The sequence below is a fragment of the Cervus canadensis genome, chromosome 30, assembly GCF_019320065.1.
Source record: "Cervus canadensis isolate Bull #8, Minnesota chromosome 30, ASM1932006v1, whole genome shotgun sequence".
In the NCBI taxonomy this organism is placed as follows: Eukaryota; Metazoa; Chordata; class Mammalia; order Artiodactyla; family Cervidae; genus Cervus; species Cervus canadensis.
Genome location: NC_057415.1, coordinates 14,538,149 through 14,559,742, shown reverse-complemented (window position 1 = coordinate 14,559,742; position 21,594 = coordinate 14,538,149). Strand labels below are relative to the sequence as shown.

Genomic DNA, 21,594 nt, shown 5'->3' with positions numbered 1-21,594 from the left:
GCCTCCAACTAAAAAAAAAAAAGAAAAAAAGAAACCAGTGGCATGACATTGGGGCCCATTCTGCTACAATTAAAAAATACAAACCTACACACACCAAGAACAATCCCTTCCATGATAAGTCACAAAGAGAAATGGAAAAAAATCTCTGAGATCAAAGAAATCTATTCTTTTAACACCACCGAGTAGAAGGCACAGACTGACCCTTGGGAAGATGTCTTAGGAAAATGTTTCCACTTGTTGTTTTTCAAGAGTTATGGCAAATATGATATAGTTTTAATCAGCTTGATTGATGGAGTAAACGATAAGAGTGGAGTGCTACCTCTCTTGCATAAACTGGTTTTCCTTTTTAGAATAGTTAACACTATTATGACTGAAGATTTATTGTGTTCTTACAGTGAGCAAGAACACACAGAATGATGACCCCACTCCATCAGTCAGGGTCCAGGAGGGAAAACATAAACCAGTGTGGGTCTTAATAAACAGAGGTAATTTAATATAGGGGATTGGTCCTAGAAGTAATAGAAGGACCGAGAAGCCAAACAGCAGACAGTGATGCTACCCAGAGATTAGCCATAGCGGCAAGGAGCTGTGACTCCATGGGTTGGAGGAGCTGCTGTTACTGAGTGTTCTGGGCTTCCAGCAACAGGAGTCATTTAATAGAAGCCAGAATCACAGTGGAGAATGTCCAATGGGTGCAGGGACCAGGGAGACTCAGTCATTGCTAGAGGCGCCAAAATAAGCAGAAAGAGGAGAGGAAGTAGTTTGTGTGTGTGTGTGTGTGTGTGTGTGTGAGTCTCTCAGTATCCAGGCAAGAATACTAGACCTTCTCCAGGAGGTCTTCCCGACCCAGGGATCAAACCCAGGTCTCCTGCTTTGCAGGCAGATTCTTTACCATCTAAGCCACCAGAGAAGCCCAGGAAATTGTTCATTGCTTGCTAACTCCTGCTCTCAAAAGTGTTCCATCAATGCCCTGCACTGGCCAAACCTGACAGGAAGTCAGAAGACAAGGGAGCCTGGGAAATGAGGTTCCTTGTCATCAGGAGAAGATAATAAGAGCAGAAAATGGACCTTAGAGCAAACAGGTAGTCTACCTTCTAGAAGTGTATATGCCATGATTACTCACAGATTTGACATGAGGCAGAGAAAGAAGACTAGACATTCAGAAGACTAGTGTTGGCTGGGTTATCAGCTCATTAAATGGCTATGGAAAAATCCCTGACCTCTCTGAGTCACATGCAAAATGGGGATAAAGGGGCAGGTATGTGACTTCAGTTGTCTGTCTGTTCTGGTCCATAAACCCATGGTTGTGTCCCAGAATCACAGATTCAAGATCAAAGGCAAATTTTCATGGAAGGCCCAGAGTCTCCCATTGATTTCACAGAGTACTGAGCTCTCACCCAGGTGCTCTTGGATCCCTGGTTAATTGACTGAGCCTGAGTTAACTTCAGGCAGTTGAGGACCTAATGAAATCCCCCTAAAACCACCTCCTCCTAGCTGGGGCTGCTGGTTTGGGTGCCTGGTGGGGGATGCTGTAGCAGCTCAAATAGCTCAGGTAGGTAGCATCAAGGCATGCCTAGTTCTGAAAATTCCACCTGTTTTTTTTTTTCCCAAAAAGTCCAACATAGAGAAGGATCCCAAAAAGAAAAGCATCATCAGTGGAACAGTATGTTGCCCCTGGCCGAATGGTAGGCATAACTTCCTCTGACAGTAACAGACACTGAGAATCAAGGCTTCCTTTCTTACTAAAGTAGAACAGACCCCACAATGTCTGTCAGCTCATGAGCTCTTGAAATCCACTTCCAATCTAAGCAGACTTGTGGAGATAAGCCTATTTGTGATGCTCACAGGGAAGTGGGAGACCCTGTCAAGAGATCGCCTAAGACTTTCTCTGGGGAGAGGAAGGGGGAGCTGACCCCATATTATGGTTTGAAGTCTCAGGGTACTTCGGGGAAGTATCTGTGCTTTATCTGTGCTCTCTTGTTATTACACTCAGCACCTCACTTCCCTAGAGTGACTCTAGTGTTACAGGTCTTCCCTTGTCTGCACACGGAGCAAATTCTCCCCAAAAGACTGGCTTGCCAGGACGTTTGCCTTTCTTCTCCCTGTAAGTTTGGGTTGGAGGCCCTGCTGGCATGTTATTATGCATTCCACCAGTGCCCTTAGGTATGAGGTCCCCAAGCCTTCCTCCACAGCCTCCATACCTCTTTCCAGAAGAAATTATCAGATTTGAGATGAGGTCACATGTGAGAAGGGGCCTTCCAGGTGGCGCCAGTGGTAAAGAGTATGCCTGCCAATGCAGGAGACAAAAGAGACACAGGTTTGATCCCTAGGTTGGGAAGATCCCGTGGAGGAGGGCATGGCAACTCACTCCAGTGTTCTTGCCTGAAGAATCCCACGGACAGAGGAGCCTGGGGGGCTACAGTCCATGGGGTCACAAGGAGTCGGACACGACTGAAGTGGCTTAGCACACACACACACATGTGAGAAGACAGGGCAGAGGACGAATCAGAAAGACTCAGTGATTCACTGAAGAAGGAAAAGGAAGGGAAGGCCTCCCTGAGGTAGCCAGCTCCCAAGATGGCCCCAGTGACTCCCGCCCCAGGTATCCACACCCCTGTGTAATCCCCTCCCACACTGCACTGGGGTGTCCTGTGTGACCCAAACCACTACAACGAAGAGCCCGCACACCCCAACTAGAGAAAACCGGCATGCAGCAACAAAGACCTAGTGCAGCCAAAAGAAACATAAATAAATTATAAAAATAAACAGGAAAACAATCCTAGGCCAAATTTCTTGAAAATGTACATTCTCTTCATGCTCCCAGTCTACTTCCTTCTTGGTCTTTTCTTCTTTTTCTCAGCTCACCCCTCCCTCCCCAACACATCCAAACCAAGAGCCAGTGACTTTATAACTGATGGCTTTTTGAGCTTTCACAATCTGATATGCCTATGCATGTCACACATCACAGTGCAAATGTCCAAAGCAATCTAAAGTCAAGTAACTACATTTTAAGAGGGATGAAAGCTTTAACCCCCGGGTAAAAGCCTAGTGGTGGAATTTTGGGCATCTGACAGAAAGTATAGAATGGGTGGACAGGAGGTCTTCATGGAGTCTGAAAATCATACTTTGTGATGACTCTTGCCACACACACATGTTCCCCACCCTTCCTCTTCCCTACCCATTGTGTCCCAGGAGGGGATGAAAATCTATGTGCATTTATAAACATGCTCTGCAGTTATCTGGATGTGTGATCATTGAAATATATGCAGGTGTGTTTATTCAACATGCACAGCCTTGCACCTTGGCCATGTTGCTAAAATGCCTATGGGATAGATGTTTAGGCACAAGCCTGCAATTCTCTGATGTTTATAAACATCATTATTTCCCAAATGAACAATTCCTTCCAACATGAAAAGCAAAACTCTCCTACCAGGGTTCATCCCACATGCCCTGGGATACCCACCCGCAGGGGAGACCCCTTGGAGCCCAGATTAACTGCACAGGAGTTGCAGGAATGGGAGAAAGCAACTGAAAATGAGAAAGAAAACAGGGTAAGATGGCGGGTGACAGCCAGGCCATGGCTTGTTGTCATTAAAGAACTAAACTAAGAACCTGTCAGAATAACAATTATTTCAGCTTCTTGTCATATGTTTGTGTATTCTCAGAGCAGTCAAATGAAGATGAGATACACTATGCTGCTGGTCTGACTATGTCTGTCCAAATTCATATGTTGAAATCTTAATGTCCAAAGTGTTGGTAATTAGGAGGTGAGGTCATTGGGAGGTGCTCAGGTCATGAGGAGCCCTCATGGATGAGATTGATGCCTTTATAAAAGAGGCCAGACAGAGCTTCCGGGCCCCTTCCACCAGGTAAGGCCACAGCCAGAAGTTGGCAGTCTGCAACACACAAGAGGGCCTTCACCAGGACCTGACCATGTTGGCACCCTAATCTCAGACTTTTAGCCTCCAGAACCATGATAAATTAAGTTCTGTTGCTTATAAACCATTCTCTCTGCAGTTATTTTGTTATAGCAGCCCAAATGGAAATGGACTATGATGTCAACTAAATATGTTTGCTTACCTTTTTTGAGGTGAAGCCATCTTTACAACTTGTAGGGAATAGGCTCAACCCATACATTTTCTTTATTTTCAGTTGACTACTATATGAATTTTTCTTTTTGCAGTTGGAGTGAAAGGGGGTTATTTTTAGTTTAAAAATACTACTTTCCATAAAAATCACCCATTTTCAGAGACTTGATTATCACAGATCAACAACTGGGGAGAGGGTGGCTTCAATAGACAGTAGGAGGTGATGAGCCCGCTGTCACTGTGGATGTGGCTTGATACGATGTTTTTCCACACTGAGGCACTGATCTGGTCACTGGAGGCCAGGAGGCCACAGATATGACAGGTTGGTGGTTCAGATTCTTTCATATTTCATATTTTCAAATATTTCAGATTCTTTGTAACTTCCCAGTTACAAAGTCTTCAGGACTCCTCTGATTCCTTTTTATCTGTTCTCCTTCCTGCACCTGACCTTTTTTTATGGTTCTATGTTCTCGTTAAACCTAAGTTACAGTTTCTGTTGTAGGTAAGCAACCGTGTTGCTTTCTGTGACATAAAAACCAAGAGCCAGACTACTAAAACAGGAAGTATCCACCAGAACTGCCCCCTCACCTCTCTCTCTCATCCCTACACACACACACAGACACCCAAACACCACACTCTCTCTCTCACACACACACATCCCTTCTCTGTTATCATTCTTCTTCATGGAGTGATCACCAAAACCAGGACTCACCAATCATAATGAACATACATGACGAGTCCAACGAGAATACTGCTTTGACTAGGATAGATTCAGGCACAGTCAAAATGGACTGGACTGAAAGTGGCTTTGAGTCAGAAATTCACCTCTTCAACAGAGATGTTTGGGTGCAAAACTAGCAAGCTGTTTGTAAAGGCAAAGACACTGCTTCTCATCTGGAAGCCCCTTATGAGGATAGGATTTAATGTATGGCAAACATTTGGAGATCCTCTCACGGAACTTTCTCATTTTACACATGAGGAAACTAAGCTCCAGAGATGTGAAATGACTTTTCTGAATCACACAGCTAATTGGCAGCCCACCTTTTGAGTACTCAGGTCTCTTGGCCCTCACTTTCTAGATTCTTTTCAACTCTCCACACTTTTGGTTATAGGTCATTTTTATTTGTTATTTTCTGTTGATGTTTGGTTATTCATGTCTTGTTGCTGTTGTTTGGTTGATTTTTGTTCATTACTTGTTTAATTTCCATTAAGACAGTCCATCTTTGTCTTTTCTCACAAAACTCAACTGGGTTTCTGAGAAATACAATTCTAGATGGTGCAGCAAGGGGATAAAGAACCCAAGAAAGAACACTTTCAAACATTTTCAAATTTGGAATTATCAATTCCTCCTCTGCAGTAATACAATGATATTATAGAATTAATGTGTATTTACCCTTTAGTTTTCCTGAATTTTATATTGGTTTCTTGAAGCAAATGGGGGAAAAAAGGTATTAATTACAGAAATGTTCATTTTAGACCTGAAATCTCTTCTAAAATATCTTCTGTTCATTCTTTTAATTTTAAAACTTCATAGTGAGATACCAAGAAAATGAAACTATTTTATTGTATGTGTGTGTGAGGGGGGCATGTATTAACATCTGGTTTTGATGTTAAACTAAAAATATTGGTCCAATACCTGAACAATAAATATAATTTTAAAAAATTGTTCTCTCCTTAGTATTTTGCCAACATCATTCTGGCTTTATTAAAACAAAGCAACATTATAGTGATTTAGGAAATTTTTAATTTTAATATCACTTTAAGTTATAATGTATTTTCCTAGTCAGATATTTTTAACAAAGACCAAATAATTGTAGCTTCTATAATAAATTTCCTATATTTAACTGAATTTCCCCTCCATTCAACCCATTCAGTGATGTCATCAGCTTAAGCAAGATCTCCTAGACCACTTGGGTGGTTCCACAACTATCACAGTGATCCAAAAGGGAAAAGGAATGAGTTACCAGAAAGAATGTTTTGATTTTAGATAATATTTTATTCACTGAAATGGAAAAAATGCAGGAAACACATAAACTTTGAATAAAGATTTCCATTTTTTAAAGATTTTTTTTTTCTAAAGTATGCTGATGTTCTAGAATCAAAAGATATTGTCTTCTTCTTATCTGGCTTAGCAAGAATAATGGCCCCAGTTCTCATCTAAATATTTTTAAAGGGCACACATACTCATACACATACTCACACAAAAGTAAGCACTTTTTCCAAGAAGCATGTATCATATTGTTATGTATGTGTTTGTTTTATCAGTCATTTTTAAAGGTCATTTAAAATCTAGTATCTGAATGATGGAGGCAAGAAAGAGCAAGTAGATTCAAGAGAAGCCAGAACTCCACAATGGTTGAAAGAAAGTAGGAAAATGTAGTTTTTATATTTCCAGCTATTTCATCTTAGAACTAGAATAACAATGAAGGAGAGTAAGTTGTTGACAATGACTGAAAAGAAATACTCTTTTACAGCGGCAAATATATTTTCAGTTCCCATCTAGAAAACATTGCTACTTGATAAAAAATGGGGTGACAGCTCTTAGGAAAGGGAAATTGCAGGGTGGAAAGAGGATTATTTTTTTCAAATTTGAAACTTTTTGATGACTTTTTTTTTTTTTTTATCAGTTTTAGATTTATTTTTAAATATTTATTTATTTTTGGCTGCTTCAGATCTCAGTTGCAGGATCTGAGATGTTTTGTTGGGGGTGTGCTGGCTTAGTTGCCCCATGGCATGTGGGATCTTAGTTCCCTGAGCAGGGATCAAACCACATCCCCTGCATTGGAAGGCAGACTCTAAACCACTGGACCATCAGGAAGTCCCTAGCTTTGTTTTTAAAAGTATAAAGATAAGACATAGACTTCCCATATATTCCATACTCAGTTTTCCCTACAACTTACATTAGTATATTTGTCACAGTTGACATATTATTATTAATTAAAGTTCAGATTTTACTCAGATTTCCTTAGTTCTCTCTTTAAAAAAAATCCTCTATACCCCTTTTCTATTCTAGAATACTACATTAATTTTAATTATCATGTCTCTTTAGGCTTATCTTGATTGTGACAGTTTCTGAAGACTTTATTTATGTTGGCCTTGAGCGTTTTCAGGAGTACTGGTCAGGTATTTTGTTAAAAGTCTGATTTATCTGATATTTTCTCTTGGTTAGATTGGGGCTGTGGGTTTTGAGGAGGAAGATCAAAGATGCCATTTTTATCACATACTATCAACGTGACGCATCGGTGTTGATGTCAGCTGTGATCTCCTTGCTGAGGTCATGTTTGTCAGGTTTCTCCAATGAAAATTTACTTTCTCCTCCTTTCCATACTGTCCTCTTTGGAAGGAAGTCATTATGAATAAATAGTCCTTACTTAAGGAGGGAGGAATTATGCTCTATCTCCCTGAGGGCAGAGTTTCTATGTAACTTGGACTTCTGCACCATGGATTTGGCCATTCTCCCCATTTGCTTATTTAAGTCAATAACTTTTTTATATTAGTGTGGACTCATGAATATTTATTTTAATAAATATTAAAATATTTATTAAATATTTGGGTTATCATCTAAAACTATTTTACTTTGTTGCTCAGTTTTGGTCACTAGGAGTTCTTTCAGATGAGTCCTTGGACTTCAACACACTCATGCAATTCCGGGTTCTTATTGCTGTTGTTAGAGCATTTCCTTGTTTTCTGGCACAATAGATGCTACAGCTTCATCTTGTATGTTTCCCGCTCTAGCCCCAGTCATTTCTCTAAGAACTCTGGTTCCTTCACTGGAGCATGATATTAGAAACCAAGATCTGGGCACTAGGGAGTACTCACTGCTTCTAAACCCACTCAGCTGAGAAACAAGGAAATACATGTGTGTATGCTAACTCTTGCAAACACCCCATATCTATAATTATTTCTATATGCAACCATCTGTATCTGTATTATGCTAAACATGAGTTCATAGTGATATCTCCCATTCTAATCCATTTCCACATGAATCATTCTATCCTCTTCCCCTTGCTCATCTGTAATCTCCCACTTCAACAGTGAGAAGCCTGGCTCCCATCATCTGCATCCATTTACTAAATTACTCAATTCCAGTATACACGTAGAGTGGTACCAGAATTGTTAACCTGTATTCCCATGGGAAACAACTCTATCAACTATAGTGCAGTAATTATGTACAGTTCCTTTTGCTTTCAGCCTTACAGATTCAGCTCATTTTTAAAGTTACTTAGGTCAGCACATTTTCCCCTCTACTCTCTTCAATGAGATTGTTTCATACATTTTTAATATAGCTAGATTGTTCCATCACATTTTATAATTTCCTCCTGGGATCCTCTGACCTCCTAAGTGATTATTTATTTACATATTATCAAACAAAATAACAAATTTTATTCTCAACAAACCAGTCAAACCTAAAGGAAATCAACCCTGAATATGCATTGGAAGAACTGATGCTGAAGCTCCAATACTTTGGCCACCTGATGCAAGGAGTTGACTCCTTGGAAAAGACCCTGATGCTCCGAAAGATTGAAGACAGGAGGAAAAGGGGACAACAGAGGATGAGGTGGTTAGATGGCATTACCAATTCAAAGGACATGAGTTTGAACAAACTCCAGGAGATAGTGAAGGACAGGGAAGCCTGGTATGCTGCAGTCCATGGGGTCATAGAGTCCAAAATGACTAAGCGACTGAAAATTCTCTACAAGGTGTAGAATGAGAGTGGGAAGGGGAGAAGCCATTGTTGGAACTTGAAAGGACAGGTACAAGGTTAGAGTTTTTCTTAAATTTCTGTCTAGTATCTGCTTAAAAATGGAAAATTTTTGAAAGCTAATATAATTCATTTTTTAAAAATGTATTGAAATCTTTGCTTACAGTAAGGGACATGGTAAAAATCAAAAGTAAGAAACATAGCTCCTTTTCACAATTAAGACATGGATTTTTCCAGGAGCTTTCAGTAACTTTATAGAATATTCCTACTTATAAAATGGGAATAAAAAGTTCCTCATCCACACTAAAAATTTATAGTAGGAATGTTGATAGTATTCTGCCATTCAATGGTAAAAATTTAACCACTACTTTCATTTGAAACCCTGGTGATTACTAACAAGAAATTATTTCTGTCTAGCAACCTGGAATCCTTGGGCATTTAAGGTCCTTACAGTATCCAAAGAGTTACCAGTATATACCTAGATTTATTCTTAAACACATGGGAGAATTTAGTGACCGTTCATGGAAGATTCATCATGACTGTAATAAAATTCCCCCCAAAAAAGAAAAAAGAAGGGAGGAAAAATCTTTTAAGGTTTAAAAAACAAATTTATTATCTCTGTAAGACTCCATAAATGTCATTTATTTACTAACATATAATTACAGACTTCCAAGGATACAGCTTAAACTCTTGCTGGATCATGTATTTATTGAATATTCAGAAAAGGAGACATCAAGAGTAAATTCAAGTCAACCCTTCAGGAGCAAAATGTGCCCAAGGACCTTTTGAGAGTTTCTTTAAGGAAACCAGCATTTATCAACAACTCATTCCTACTCAACACTTCATATGTAATGTAATTCACAAGTCTAGCCTCTACAGTAAACACTGAGAAGAAAGCTATGTTTGAGACCATGAATGAGTATTTCTTCCAAATACTGCCAATAGTTTCTTCTTCCCCGTTACTCTAATTCAAAAATGAAATATCTGGAAGTATGAAAACTAGAATTTCCTAGTTAAATATTCAGAGACAGCATATTGTTAAATCTTATTAAAAGCTCATCCTTAATAATTTCCAAAAAATTTAAAGATACAATAAGAACATCTATTTCTTTCCTTCACAGACTCCCAAGAATATTCAGTAAGTTATTCTATAAACAAATCACTATGCTTTTCTACTGATGTAAATTTCACTACCCTGCACTGTCCCAAAGGCTGCCTCAGACTAGCAGAAATAAGACAGGAAGTGAACTCATTCTGAGCAGGGAGGGAGACCAGAGGAGGAGGTAAGACTGGAGGCAAGGAGCAGGATAATTAGAGCTCAAACTCAAGGTGATGCTTTAAAAAACATAATCTAAAAGGTTTTTTTGAGGGGGGTGAGTTAGGGGAGAGATGTAAGCAATTTATCTATACCACTGCCTTCATTAAGAGAGTCCTCTGCTATAAAAGAAGGAGCTAAAAACAAGCTCACAGAGAGGAAGGTTCTTCCAACCAAGCCCTTCCAACCAAGCCATAATTACTGTATTGACTCACAATACATTAGCACAAATAAATAGGTAAAATAATGAGGAATCAATAAAGTTTGATTTGAAAATTCTCAAATTCTAAAAACCCTAAAGTGCTGGAGGAGGAGAAGAAAAGAACTGCCTATATACTCCCCCGAACACTGATGTTTCATCAATTCTTCCTCTCCACACAAAAAATCAGGAGTCCCCTTGGTGTCAAATACCCAGAATCACAGCCAAAGAAGCAAGTGTCAACTCAGCAGGACTGACTGTCACACTCTTCAGAAATAGATCTTCCCAGTGCTTTGAGGGTTCACATTATATAATAACTGACAAAGTCCACGGAGGCATAGCTGCCAAGAGATGGATACAGTAAGAAAGTCACAGAGCAGAGTTGGCTTTATTTGGAAGCACTTTGCCAGGATTCACACCAACCCAACACAGCAGCTATTTATTCCCTCGGGGGAAAATGAAGGAACTTTGGGAAAGTATTTGCTCAAAGATACTTATCATTTCCATCTACAGTACTGGAAGTTGCTAGCAGAGATCTCAACAGAGAGCTAAGCTTGAGATTTAACCATTAAATCTGCCTTTCAGTCTCCTAACTCAGAAATACAGGGGCTTAAGAAAGTAATCTTTTTCATTTTCAGGAAAGTAATCCTATTAAGAGTTCAGCATGCCTGGGAGTTAACCTGCTTCCCTCAGGGTCGAAGGATTTAAGGGTTAGATGGGTAATGCCACAGGATAAAGAGGAGGATCTTTGCAAAGGTTCATCTCCCAGTGTGTAAGATTAATGACCAGGGAACTGCGGAGAACCCAGATAACCTACCTGCCACTCTGGTCTGAGGTCCATGTGACTGATCGCCCCTGGGGTTTGGTTCTGTACCGTATCCTTATGGCATGAGGAAAGTCAGTAGCTGTCTGAGCCCCTGTCTTCCTGATCTGTAAGCTCCAAGGGTCAGTGTCAAACAGGAGTTCCCCGCAGCCAGGGGCCTGGCTGCAGCGAGCATAACAGTCTAACTGCTCCCTCCAGCGATCTGCAGGCAGAGCCACGAGGTCATGTACAATCTGATTCCTGAGCTCGGGAGACCTCGTAAACTTTTCAATACCTGGCGCAGCAGCAACATCCACCTCCTCAACCTTCAGCACAGATAAGTCACAGCAGTCCAGCACTAGCAAGAACTCCTCACTCCCATGATTCCCTGCGTCACAGCAGTGCTTGGAGCTAGAAATCCCAGAAGCCTGTTCCTGGTTGCCATGGTTACCATCTTTCCCAGAAGTGTCTTTTCCACCTTTACCACAGATTACAAAATCATCATATCCTATTTTAGATGAGAAGGTCTTTGTACTTGTCACAGGAATCTGATAGGGTTCAGGCATCCTAAATCGGCAGGCTTCGTTTGACTCTGATCGGCAGGCTACCTCGGTGGAACTACTCCATTTCTTGAATCTGTTTCCAGACTCGAAGAAAAGCACTATGGTGCCTTCAATGATTTGACTTTCAAAATCCACATCTAAATCCAATACATAGTGTTTCACAAGTATGTGGCTGGTGTTGGCCATGAGAGGCAGGTCATCTCGAGAGGGATCCAGCTTTATGTCCATGGTAGTACTGTTCAAGAACTTTGGTAAAATCTCAGAAGGGGCTTCCTATCAGTCCCAATCTTCCAGAGTCATAAATGGCTGCTTTCCAAAAAACACCTGATGTCACAAATTGGGGTTCCACAACTTTCAGTCCCCTGGTTAAAGAAGAAAGACACAATTAGACAAAATCCCAAAGAAGATCTTTTGCTCCTGCAACTGCTGCTTCTGCAAGTTGATTTCCTCCTTAAATAATTCCACGGTGTAGTAGGAGCTCATGGCTACAAGGCAGACTAATCTTTTTGACTGACATCAAACAAAACTACAGTATGGGTTTCTAAAAATATTTCAGTTGTCAATGGAATAAAAGACGCCTCCACAAAATCAGAAGAATCATGTTCCTAACTAATATAGTAGAACAGTCCTTGTCTTGGAAAAGAACGATTGTTGGGCAAAAATGTAACTGAGCATCACTGTACCTCTTGTTTTAAAAGATATTAAATGTATCATTTCTAATTTTGTGTATCATAAGAAAAGTGATTGTTTTTCTACTGTGATTCTAAGTAACAGATGTGAATGAAGGCTAAATGGCCTCATACGTTTTATTCTTTGAGAATAATAATTTAATACATACAATGTAACTCCAGGGATTAATGTACTTTTCACATTAGGACTATTCTCACATCAGCACTTCCAGTAAATTACAGGAAAATGAGCCAATTTACCAGGAGTGCATTCGAAGTATTCCTTTGAGATTGTTCACAGAGATTTTTCAAATTTATAGTTAAATACTCAAGGTATATCATTACATCTTAATAGCTGAAAACCCATTAACATTCTGGGTAATAGCCTTCTTGTGGCAAACAAAAAGGTCTTCTCATTTGAAAAAAAAAAAAGTATGCAAATACCTATAAAAGGAAGGAGAGAAATTAAAATGTAGAAACAGATGTTGTAATAAAATACCCAAGTTCTTCATAAAAGTTTTGAATCAAAATGTAGTCTTATTTTAAAACAGCAATCTAACTAAAAGAAAAATTATTTGAAATTATTTCAATCCCTGTTGTGTACCTAATTTCTTTCAACATTTTTTTTAACCAAAAAGTGAAAAAAAAAAATGGCAGAGGAAAAGAAATGAAAACTCTGACAAAGCAGATTTTTTTAAAAATCACTTTTGTATTTCTAAATATCAAGAGGTATTCTTTCATCAACTACAAAACATTACTTGTTTGACTTTTCAAGTAAAATTGAGCCCTCTCTTTTTATTAAGTCCTCCTCACTTTCCTTCTAACTTTATCTGCCAATCTCCTAGATTCTTATTTCCTTTCCTTCTAGAATCTTATTCCAACAATTAAAGCTATTGAATTTTCATTTTCTACCCCCCCACAGGCTATTTCCTCATCAAAATCTCACCTAGCCTTAAAAGGAGCTGGCTTCCAGCAGACTTGTACAGTCTGGTTTCAAGCTATTTTCCTTGTCATGGAGACCACACTCCCTTCAGATCCTTGTTCTCTAGTCAAAGGGCATACTCAGGACTTCTTTGGTGGTCCAGTGGTTATGATTCCAAGCTTCCACTGCAGGGGCCTCTGGTTCGGTCCTTGGTCAGGTAACTAAGATTCCACAGGACTCACTGTGTGGCCAAAAAAAAAAAAGGCCTGCTCAATAGACTGCTCCCCAAAGATGACCTGACACCTTACCTCCATGCTTTTTGTACTACTGTGTCATACTTGGAGTGCTCCTGGCTCCCACCTTCCATATCTACCTGCCAAATTCTACTCTCCCTTCACATAGTTTAAGTGCAATTGACTCCTGAAACCCTTCCTGCTCCCTCTCTTCCTCCCTCCCCATCCCCCCACCAAACTGTGAGTGTTAATATACACTTTGACTTTTAGAATGGTAAGAACTAAGAGTAATCAGGGATGTAAAAGAATAGTCTGAAAGCACTTTATGGAGAAGCTGGCACACACTTTGGGCTTCCCAGGTGCTGCTAGTGGTAAAAAACCCGTCTGCAATGCAGGAGACTCAGAAGAAACAGTTTGATCCCTGGGTTTGGAAATCCCCTGGAGGAGGGACTGGCAACCCACTCCAGTATTCTTGCCTGGAGAATCCCAGGGACAGAAGAGCCTTGCAGGCTACAGTCCATAGGGTCACAGAGAGTCAGACGTGACTGAAGCGACTTAGCACACATGCATGGCACACACTTTAGTCTTAGAAAAGTCAATGGGCAAAGGAAATAAGCTAGGGTATTTGCCGTTCGGTGTGAGAACTGAAATTGTCATATTATTTATAATAAACTTCAGTAAAGCTATTGTCAATACTTATGTAATCAGAAACAACAGATTGTTAAAACTTGACCCTGCTGGATTTTGGAGTTGCTATAACGTACTATTTTGTTGATTGGGCTATTAAAACATTGGTTTTTGTTTAATTAAAAAATACCTGGACACACATAAAGAAAACTCTGAATCATCTAAGAAAAGGGTTAACTTGATGGCTGTTTAAACTATGAAATTTGAAAAAGAACACATTAGCATTTGTAATAATATAGATAAAACCATTTATTACCTAACCTTAATAGATTCCTAATGTGAAAGTTAATATAATTTAACAATAAAATATGTTGTGTAGAGTGGTTTTTACCACTTTTGTCCCTGGTGGCTATCCCCAGGCTACCTTAGAGCCCTGGCCATCCAAGACTGTTAATGTCACTTTGTCAACCTAACTGGAAATCTTTTGGTCCTCTTTATGAGATTTTTTAAAAATTGAAGTGTATTTGACTAAAAATATTATATATAAGCTATAGGTGTATAACACAGTGATTCACAATTTCTAGAGGTTATACTCCATTTATAGTTATTGTAAAATATTGGCTATATTCCTTATATTGTATAATATATCCTTGCAGATTATTTTATACAAAATAGTTTGTACCTTACTCCTTTACCCTTATGTGCCCCTTCCCCTTCCCTCTCCCCGCCCATAACCACCAATTTGTTCTCTATATCCATGAGTTTGCTTTTTTTCTGTTATATTTACTAGCTTTTGTTGATTTTCTTCAGATTCTACATATAAGTGATCTCTCACGGTATTTGTCTTTCTCTGTCTGACATTTCACCTAGAATTATACTCTCAAAGTTCATTCATGTTGCTACAAATGACAAAATTTTTATTCTTCTCTATTGCTGCATAGTACTCCATTGTGTACATATATATATATACATATATACATATATATATATATATATATACACACACACACCACATTTTCTCCCATTCAGTAGACTGGCTTTTCATAGAGATAGATAGATAGACAGACAGACATACACACACACCACATCTATTCATCTGTTGATGGACATTTACATGGCTTCCATATCTTGGCAAGTGTAAGCAATGTTAATAAGAACACTGAAGTGCAAATATCTTTTCAAGTTAAGAGTTGTCGTTTTGGATATATACCCAGGAGTAGAATTGCTATGGTTGTCCTATTTTCAGAATTTTGAGAAACTTAACATACAGTTTTCTACAGTGGCTACAATAATTTACACTCCCACCAACACTGTGCAAGAGTGTTTTCTTCACATTCCAGCCAATGCCATTTGTGTTCTTTCTGATGACAGCCATTCTGTTAGGTGTGAGGTGGTATTTCATTGTGGTTTTGATTTGCATTTCCCTGATGATGATGAGTGATATTAAGCATCTTCTCTTGTAATCACGTTGCTTGTTTTTTATGTTGAACCATATGAACTGTTTATATATTTTGAATATTAATGCTTTATTGGTCACATCATTTGCAAACATTTTCTCCCGTTCAGTAGGTTGTCTTTTCATTTTGTTGATGGCTTACTTTTCTATTTAAAAGCTTTTAAGTTAAATTAGGTCCCATATATTTATTTTTGCTTTTACTTCCTTTGTTTGGGAGATAGAGCCAAAAAAAATATTGCTATGATTTATGTCAAAGGGTGTTTTGCCATGTTATTTCTTCTAGAAGTTTCATGATTTTAGGTCTTACATTTAGGTCTTTAATCCATTTTATTTTTTTGAATAGTGTTAAAGAAGGTTCTAATTTAATTCTTTAACATGTAAATGTCCAGTTTTCCCAGCACAATTTATTGAAGAGACTCTTTTCTCCCTTGTATATTCTTGCCTCTTTTGTCATTGACTAATTGAATATAAGGGCATTACTTTAGTTCTGGGCCTTCTATCCTGTTTCATTGGTCTATATTTTGCTTTTGGGCCAATACCACTGTTTTAATTACTGTAGCTTTGTAGTATAGTCTGAACTCAGAGTGTGGTTCCTCCATCTCTGTTCTTCTTTCTCAAGATTGCTTTGGCTATTTGGGATCTTTTGTGTTCCCATACAAATGTAAAAATTTTTTGTTCTAATTTTGTGAAAAATACCATTGATATTTTGATAAGGATTGCATTAAACCTGTAGATTGCCTTGGATAGTATGTCATTTTAATAATATTGATTTTTCCAATCCACAAACATCTGCTTGTGTCATCTTCAATTTCTTTCAGCATAGGATTTTCTATGAACAGTATCACGTAACCTGAAAACAGTGACAGTTTACATTTTTTCAATTTGTTGATGTAATGTATTACACTGATTGATTTGTGGATATTGAAAAATCCTTGCATCCTTAGGGGTAAATCCCACTTGATCAGGGTGTATGATCCTTTTAAAGTATTGCTGGATTTGGTCTGCAAATATTTTGCTGAGGATTTCTGCATCTATGTTCCTCAGTGATATCAGTCTGTAATTTTCTTTCTGTGTGTGTGCATGCTTAGTCACTCAGTCTTATGTGACTCTTTTGAGATCCCATGGACCTGCCAGGCTCCTCTCTCCATGGGATTCCCCAGGCAAGAGAATACTGGAACGGGTTGCCATCTCCTCCTCCAAGGGATCTTCCTGACCCAGGGATTGAAACCATGTCTTCTGTGACTCCTGCACTGCAGGTGGATTCCTTACCTGGCTGGTAAAGAATCCACCTGCAATGCAGGAGACTCTGATTCAATTCCTGGGTTGGGAAGATCTGCTGGAGAAAGGATAGGCTACCCACTCCAGTATTCTTGGGCTTCCCTGGTGGCTCAGATGGTAAAGAATCCACCTGCAATGCAGGAGACTCTGATTCAATTCCTGGGTTGGGAAGATCTGCTGGAGAAAGGATAGGCTACCCACTCCAGTATTCTTGGGCTTCCCTGGTGGCTCAGATGGTAAAGAATCCACCTGCAATGCAGGAGACCTAGGTTCACTCCCTGGGTTGAGAAGATACCCTGGAGAAGGGAATGGCTACCCACTCCAGTATTCTAGCCTGGAGAATTCCATGGACAGAGCAGCCTGGTAGGCTATAGTCCATGGAGTCACAAGAGTCAGACATGACTGAGAAACTTTCACTTTCACTTTTCCTTATCTGTTAAGTATTTGGGTATGTGATATCTTTATCTGGTATCAAGGCAATGCTGCTTTCATAGGAAGAATTTGGAAGTGTTCTTTCCTCCACAATATTTTGAGAAGGATAGGTGTTAACTCCTCTCTAAATATTTGGTAGAATTCACCTGTGAAGCCATTTGGTCCTAGACTTTCTTTGCCAGAAGTTTTAAAATTACTAATTCAATTTCATTGCTAGGAATTGGTTGATTCATATTTTCGTTTCTTCTGGTTCAGTCTGAGGAGACTATATTTCTAAGAATTTGTCCATTTCTTCTAGTTTATCCAGGTTATTGGCATAGAGATGGTCACAGTAGTCTCATGATCTTTCCTCTGGTGTCAATTGTAAGTTCTTTTGCATTTCTGGTTTTATTAATTTGGGCCCTCTCTTTTTCTTGATAGGTCTAGTTTATCAATTTTGTTTATCTTTTCACAGAACGAGCTTCTAGTTTCATTGATCTTTTCAATTGTTTTAGCTTCTATTTCATTTATTTCTGCTCTCATCTTCATTTCTTTCCTTCACTATCTTTGGGTTTTATTTGTTCTTCTTTCCCTAGTTCCTTTAGGTGTAGGGTTAAGGTTTTATTTTGCTTTATTTTTCCTATAAGTTATGATATAATTTTTCCCAGGTTCATTGAGATATAATTCATCTACATTTTATTTTTTCCTTTCTTTTTTCTTTCCTGAAGTATAATTGATCTACAATGTCATGTTACTTCCTACAACACAGCAAAGTGATTCAGTGTGTGTATATATATATACATATATACACACACACACATATACACACACACTTTTATATTCTTTTCTTTATATATACACACACACACACATATACACACACACTTTTATATTCTTTTCTTTATGGTTTACCATAGGATATTGAACATACTTCTTCTGAACTATATTGAATATAGTGCTATACAGTAGGTCTTTGTTGTTCATCCATTCTATATATAAAAGTTTACATCTGTTATAGGGATAGGTTGTTTATTTGAGATTTTACTATTTCCTGAGGTAAGCTTGTATCATTATACAGTGCCCTCTGAGAACTGCTTTTGTTATGTCCTATAGGTTTTGGATAGTCATGTCTTCATTCTCATTTGTCTCTAGGTTTTTCTTTTTTTAATTTCCTCTTTGATTTCTTCAGTGAGCCACTGGTTGTTCAGCAACATATATATAAAATTGTTTTAAGTTGCTGATCTCTTAATTTCAAATGAATTTTAATAATCCAACATTTGTATTCTTCTCCCCTCATGATTACTATTTTTGATTATCATTGTGCTTAGTTGCTCAGTCGTGTCTGACTCTTTATGACCACATGAACTGTAGCCCACCAGGTTCCTCTGTCCAGGGAATTCTCAAGACAAAAACACTGGAATGAATAGCCATTCCCTTCTCCAGTGGATCTTCCCAACCCAGGGATCAAACCCGGGTCACCTGCATTGCAGGCAGATTCTTTACCATTTAAGCCACCAGGATAAGCCCATTTTTTTATATCATGTTTTAAATCTAATTGTTTTGTGTTTCCTTAACTGCTTATTGTAGACATAGATGATTTTACTAGTTTTGTCTTTTAACTTTCCTAGTAGCTTTGTGCATGGATGATTTCCTACCTTTATAGTATGTTTGCCTTTATTGATGAGTTTTTCATTTTGTAATTTTACTTGTTTCTAGTTGTGGCCTTTTCTTTCTCATCTAGAGAAGTTCCTTTAACATTTGTTATAAAGCTGATTTGGTGGTGCTGAATCCTTTTAGAGTATGCTTGCCTGTAAATGTTCTGATTTCTCCATAAAATCTGAATGAGAGTCTTGCTGGGTAGAGTATTCTTGGTTGTAGGTTTTTCCCTTTCATCACTTTAAATATATCCTATCATTCTCTTCTGGCTGCGGAGTTTCTGCTGAAAAGTCAGTGACAGCCTTATGGAAGTTCCCTTGTATATTATTTGCTGCCTTTCACTTGCTACTTTTAATATTCTCTACTCTTAAATTTTATCATTTTAGTTACAGTGTGTCCTGGTGTGTTTCCCTTTGGGTTACTCCTATATGGAACTCTCTTGGCTTCCTGATGACTGTTCCCTTTCTCAGGTTAGTCTTCAGCTATTATGTATTCAAATATGTTCTCAGACTCTTTCTCTTTTCCTTCTGAGACCCCTATAATACAAATATTAGTGCACTTGATCTCAGAGGTCTCTTTAACTGTCTTCATTTTTTCTTTTTCTTTTATCTGCTCAATGTCAGTGATTTCTGCTACGCTGTCTTCCATCTTGCTGATCACATCCTCTGTATCATTTAGTCTACCGTTGACTCCTTCTAGTATATTTTTCTTTATATTTCTCCTTGTTAAACACGTCTAACTTCTCACTTTGTAAATCCATTCTTCGTTCAAGTTCTTTGATCATATTTGTGATGATTACGCTGAACTCTTTCATGGTTAGATTACCAATCTGGAGACTTCACTGAGTTTTTCTTGAGTTTTATCTTATTCCTTTGTCTGGAATATGTTTCTCAGATTACTCATTTTGCCTAAGTTGCTGTCTATATTTTTACTTATAAGGTTAATTATGTTTCTTGACCCCAAAAAAAGTGGCCTTCTGTAGGAGCAGTCCTGTGTCCCAGTAGTGCATCCTCCTCTCATCATCCAAGTTGTGTGTTCTAGGGGTTGCCCCATGAGGGCTGTGTGGGTCCTTCTGTTGTGGTAGGCTATGTGGGTGGTCTGGTAGTCTTGGTTGGCCCTAATCCACTTGGTTGCCAGGCCCTGTGCTTGTGTGGAGGCTTCTGGCAGATGGTTGGCTGGGCATGGTCACAAAATGACTGACTGCAGAACCCCAGGGGACTCTGGGGATAGTGCAGAGTCAGGGTTCAGAAGATTCCAGGGCTGTTAATTCCCTACTGATGGATACAGCCAGGTTCTGGGATTAGTGTTGGACTACTGGCTCACAGAGCTGGGTCCTGGAGTTTGCCTACATGGCCCAGGGATCCCAGAGCTGGTGTCAGATCACTGGTAGGGAATGGCTGGTTCTTAACACAGTGCGTATGGCGTATGGGATGTTCCAAAGCTTGTGTTTATGTGCCAATAAGCAGGGACAGGACCCAGCTGGTTTCAGGGCAGAGTCTGGCCTGCTCTAGGCAGGCTGGGTCCATAGGCTGTGAGATCATAGCTTTCTTGTATCTGGTGGGTGGAGCTGGGTCCTGGCCTCTGGTGGGCAGGACAATGCCTAGAGGCACGTCCAAAGGTGACTGTGGGCTCAGGAGGCCTTCAGGCAGTCCATCTGCTGAGAAGTGGGCCTGTATTCTAAACCAGTTCATTGCGTCACCTGAGATGTTCCATCACAGGTGCCTACAAACTGTTGGGTGGAGTCAGGCCTAGCAGCTGATGAGCTAGAGGAAGGGTTCCACAATGTTGCCTACCAGCACCAGTATCCACACAATAGCAGCTCCCCAGTACGACTGCCACTGGTGTATATGTCCCCAGGGTCAGCTGCAGCTACCCCTGCTTCTCCGAGAGGCCTCCAAAACCATGGGTACACCTGGTCCAGGCTTCTATCAAATTACTGCTTTTCTGCTGGGTCCCAGAGCATATGAGATTTTGTGTAGTAAATACTTTAAGAGTGAAGTCTGTTTCCCACTAGTCCTTTGGGACTCCTGAAATTAAGTCCCACTGGTCCTCAATGCCAAACGCTCTGGAGGCTTGCCTTCCTGGTGCAGGAACCCCAAGCTGGAGAGCCCATCATGGGTCTCAGAACACTCACTCCTGTGGAAGATCCTCTGCACTACAATTATTCTCCAGTCTGTGGTTATAGGAGTTGATTATACTATGAATCTGCCCCTCCTATGCATCTCATTGTGGGTCCTTCTTTAGATCTTAAGTTATAGAAGATCTTCTCTGATAGGGTCTGATCTTTTCCACTGATGATTGTTCTGAAAATAGTTGTAATTTTGGTGTGGTCATGAGAGGAGGTGAGCTCAGGGTCTTTCTACTCCTTCATCTTGGCCCCCATCTGTAAACATCTTTCAGTGGATTCTTGAGTATACTCCATAGACAGGCAATTCTAAACCTTTTCTTCTTTTAAGTTTCCAAATCCATGCCTGATGACTCATTCTCAGTTGATTAATTTGTTCTCCTACCTAACTGTGATGATTTTGAATCCCTGAAACTCCATTATACCTCAAGGATTTCCAGTTCTCTATAATTAGTGCCCTCTTCCTGATTCAGAGGAAATATAATGGCTTCTCTAGATTCAGAGAAAACATAATAATCCCTTCTCCCCAAAGCCAGTTCTTTCCCCCTG

General features: G+C 39.4%; 1 protein-coding gene across 17 annotated transcripts in view; it reads right to left on the bottom strand.

Moving 5' to 3' along the window:
• Positions 1–21,594, bottom strand: part of LOC122431703 (aminopeptidase O (putative)) — a 392,534-nt gene that overhangs the window by 314,803 nt on the left and 56,137 nt on the right. For 16 of the 17 annotated variants that reach the window (XR_006266602.1, XM_043453080.1, XM_043453083.1 and 13 more), the window contains exon 2: positions 11,122–12,031. Coding sequence is in view for 16 of the 17 variants with exons in the window: in XM_043453080.1 (XP_043309015.1) it covers positions 11,122–11,897 (776 nt within the window). In the remaining variant the exon portion in view is untranslated. Of the gene's footprint in view, positions 1–11,121; positions 12,032–13,283; positions 13,479–21,594 lie in introns of those variants that run through there. The other variant, XM_043453072.1, reaches the window with a different exon arrangement.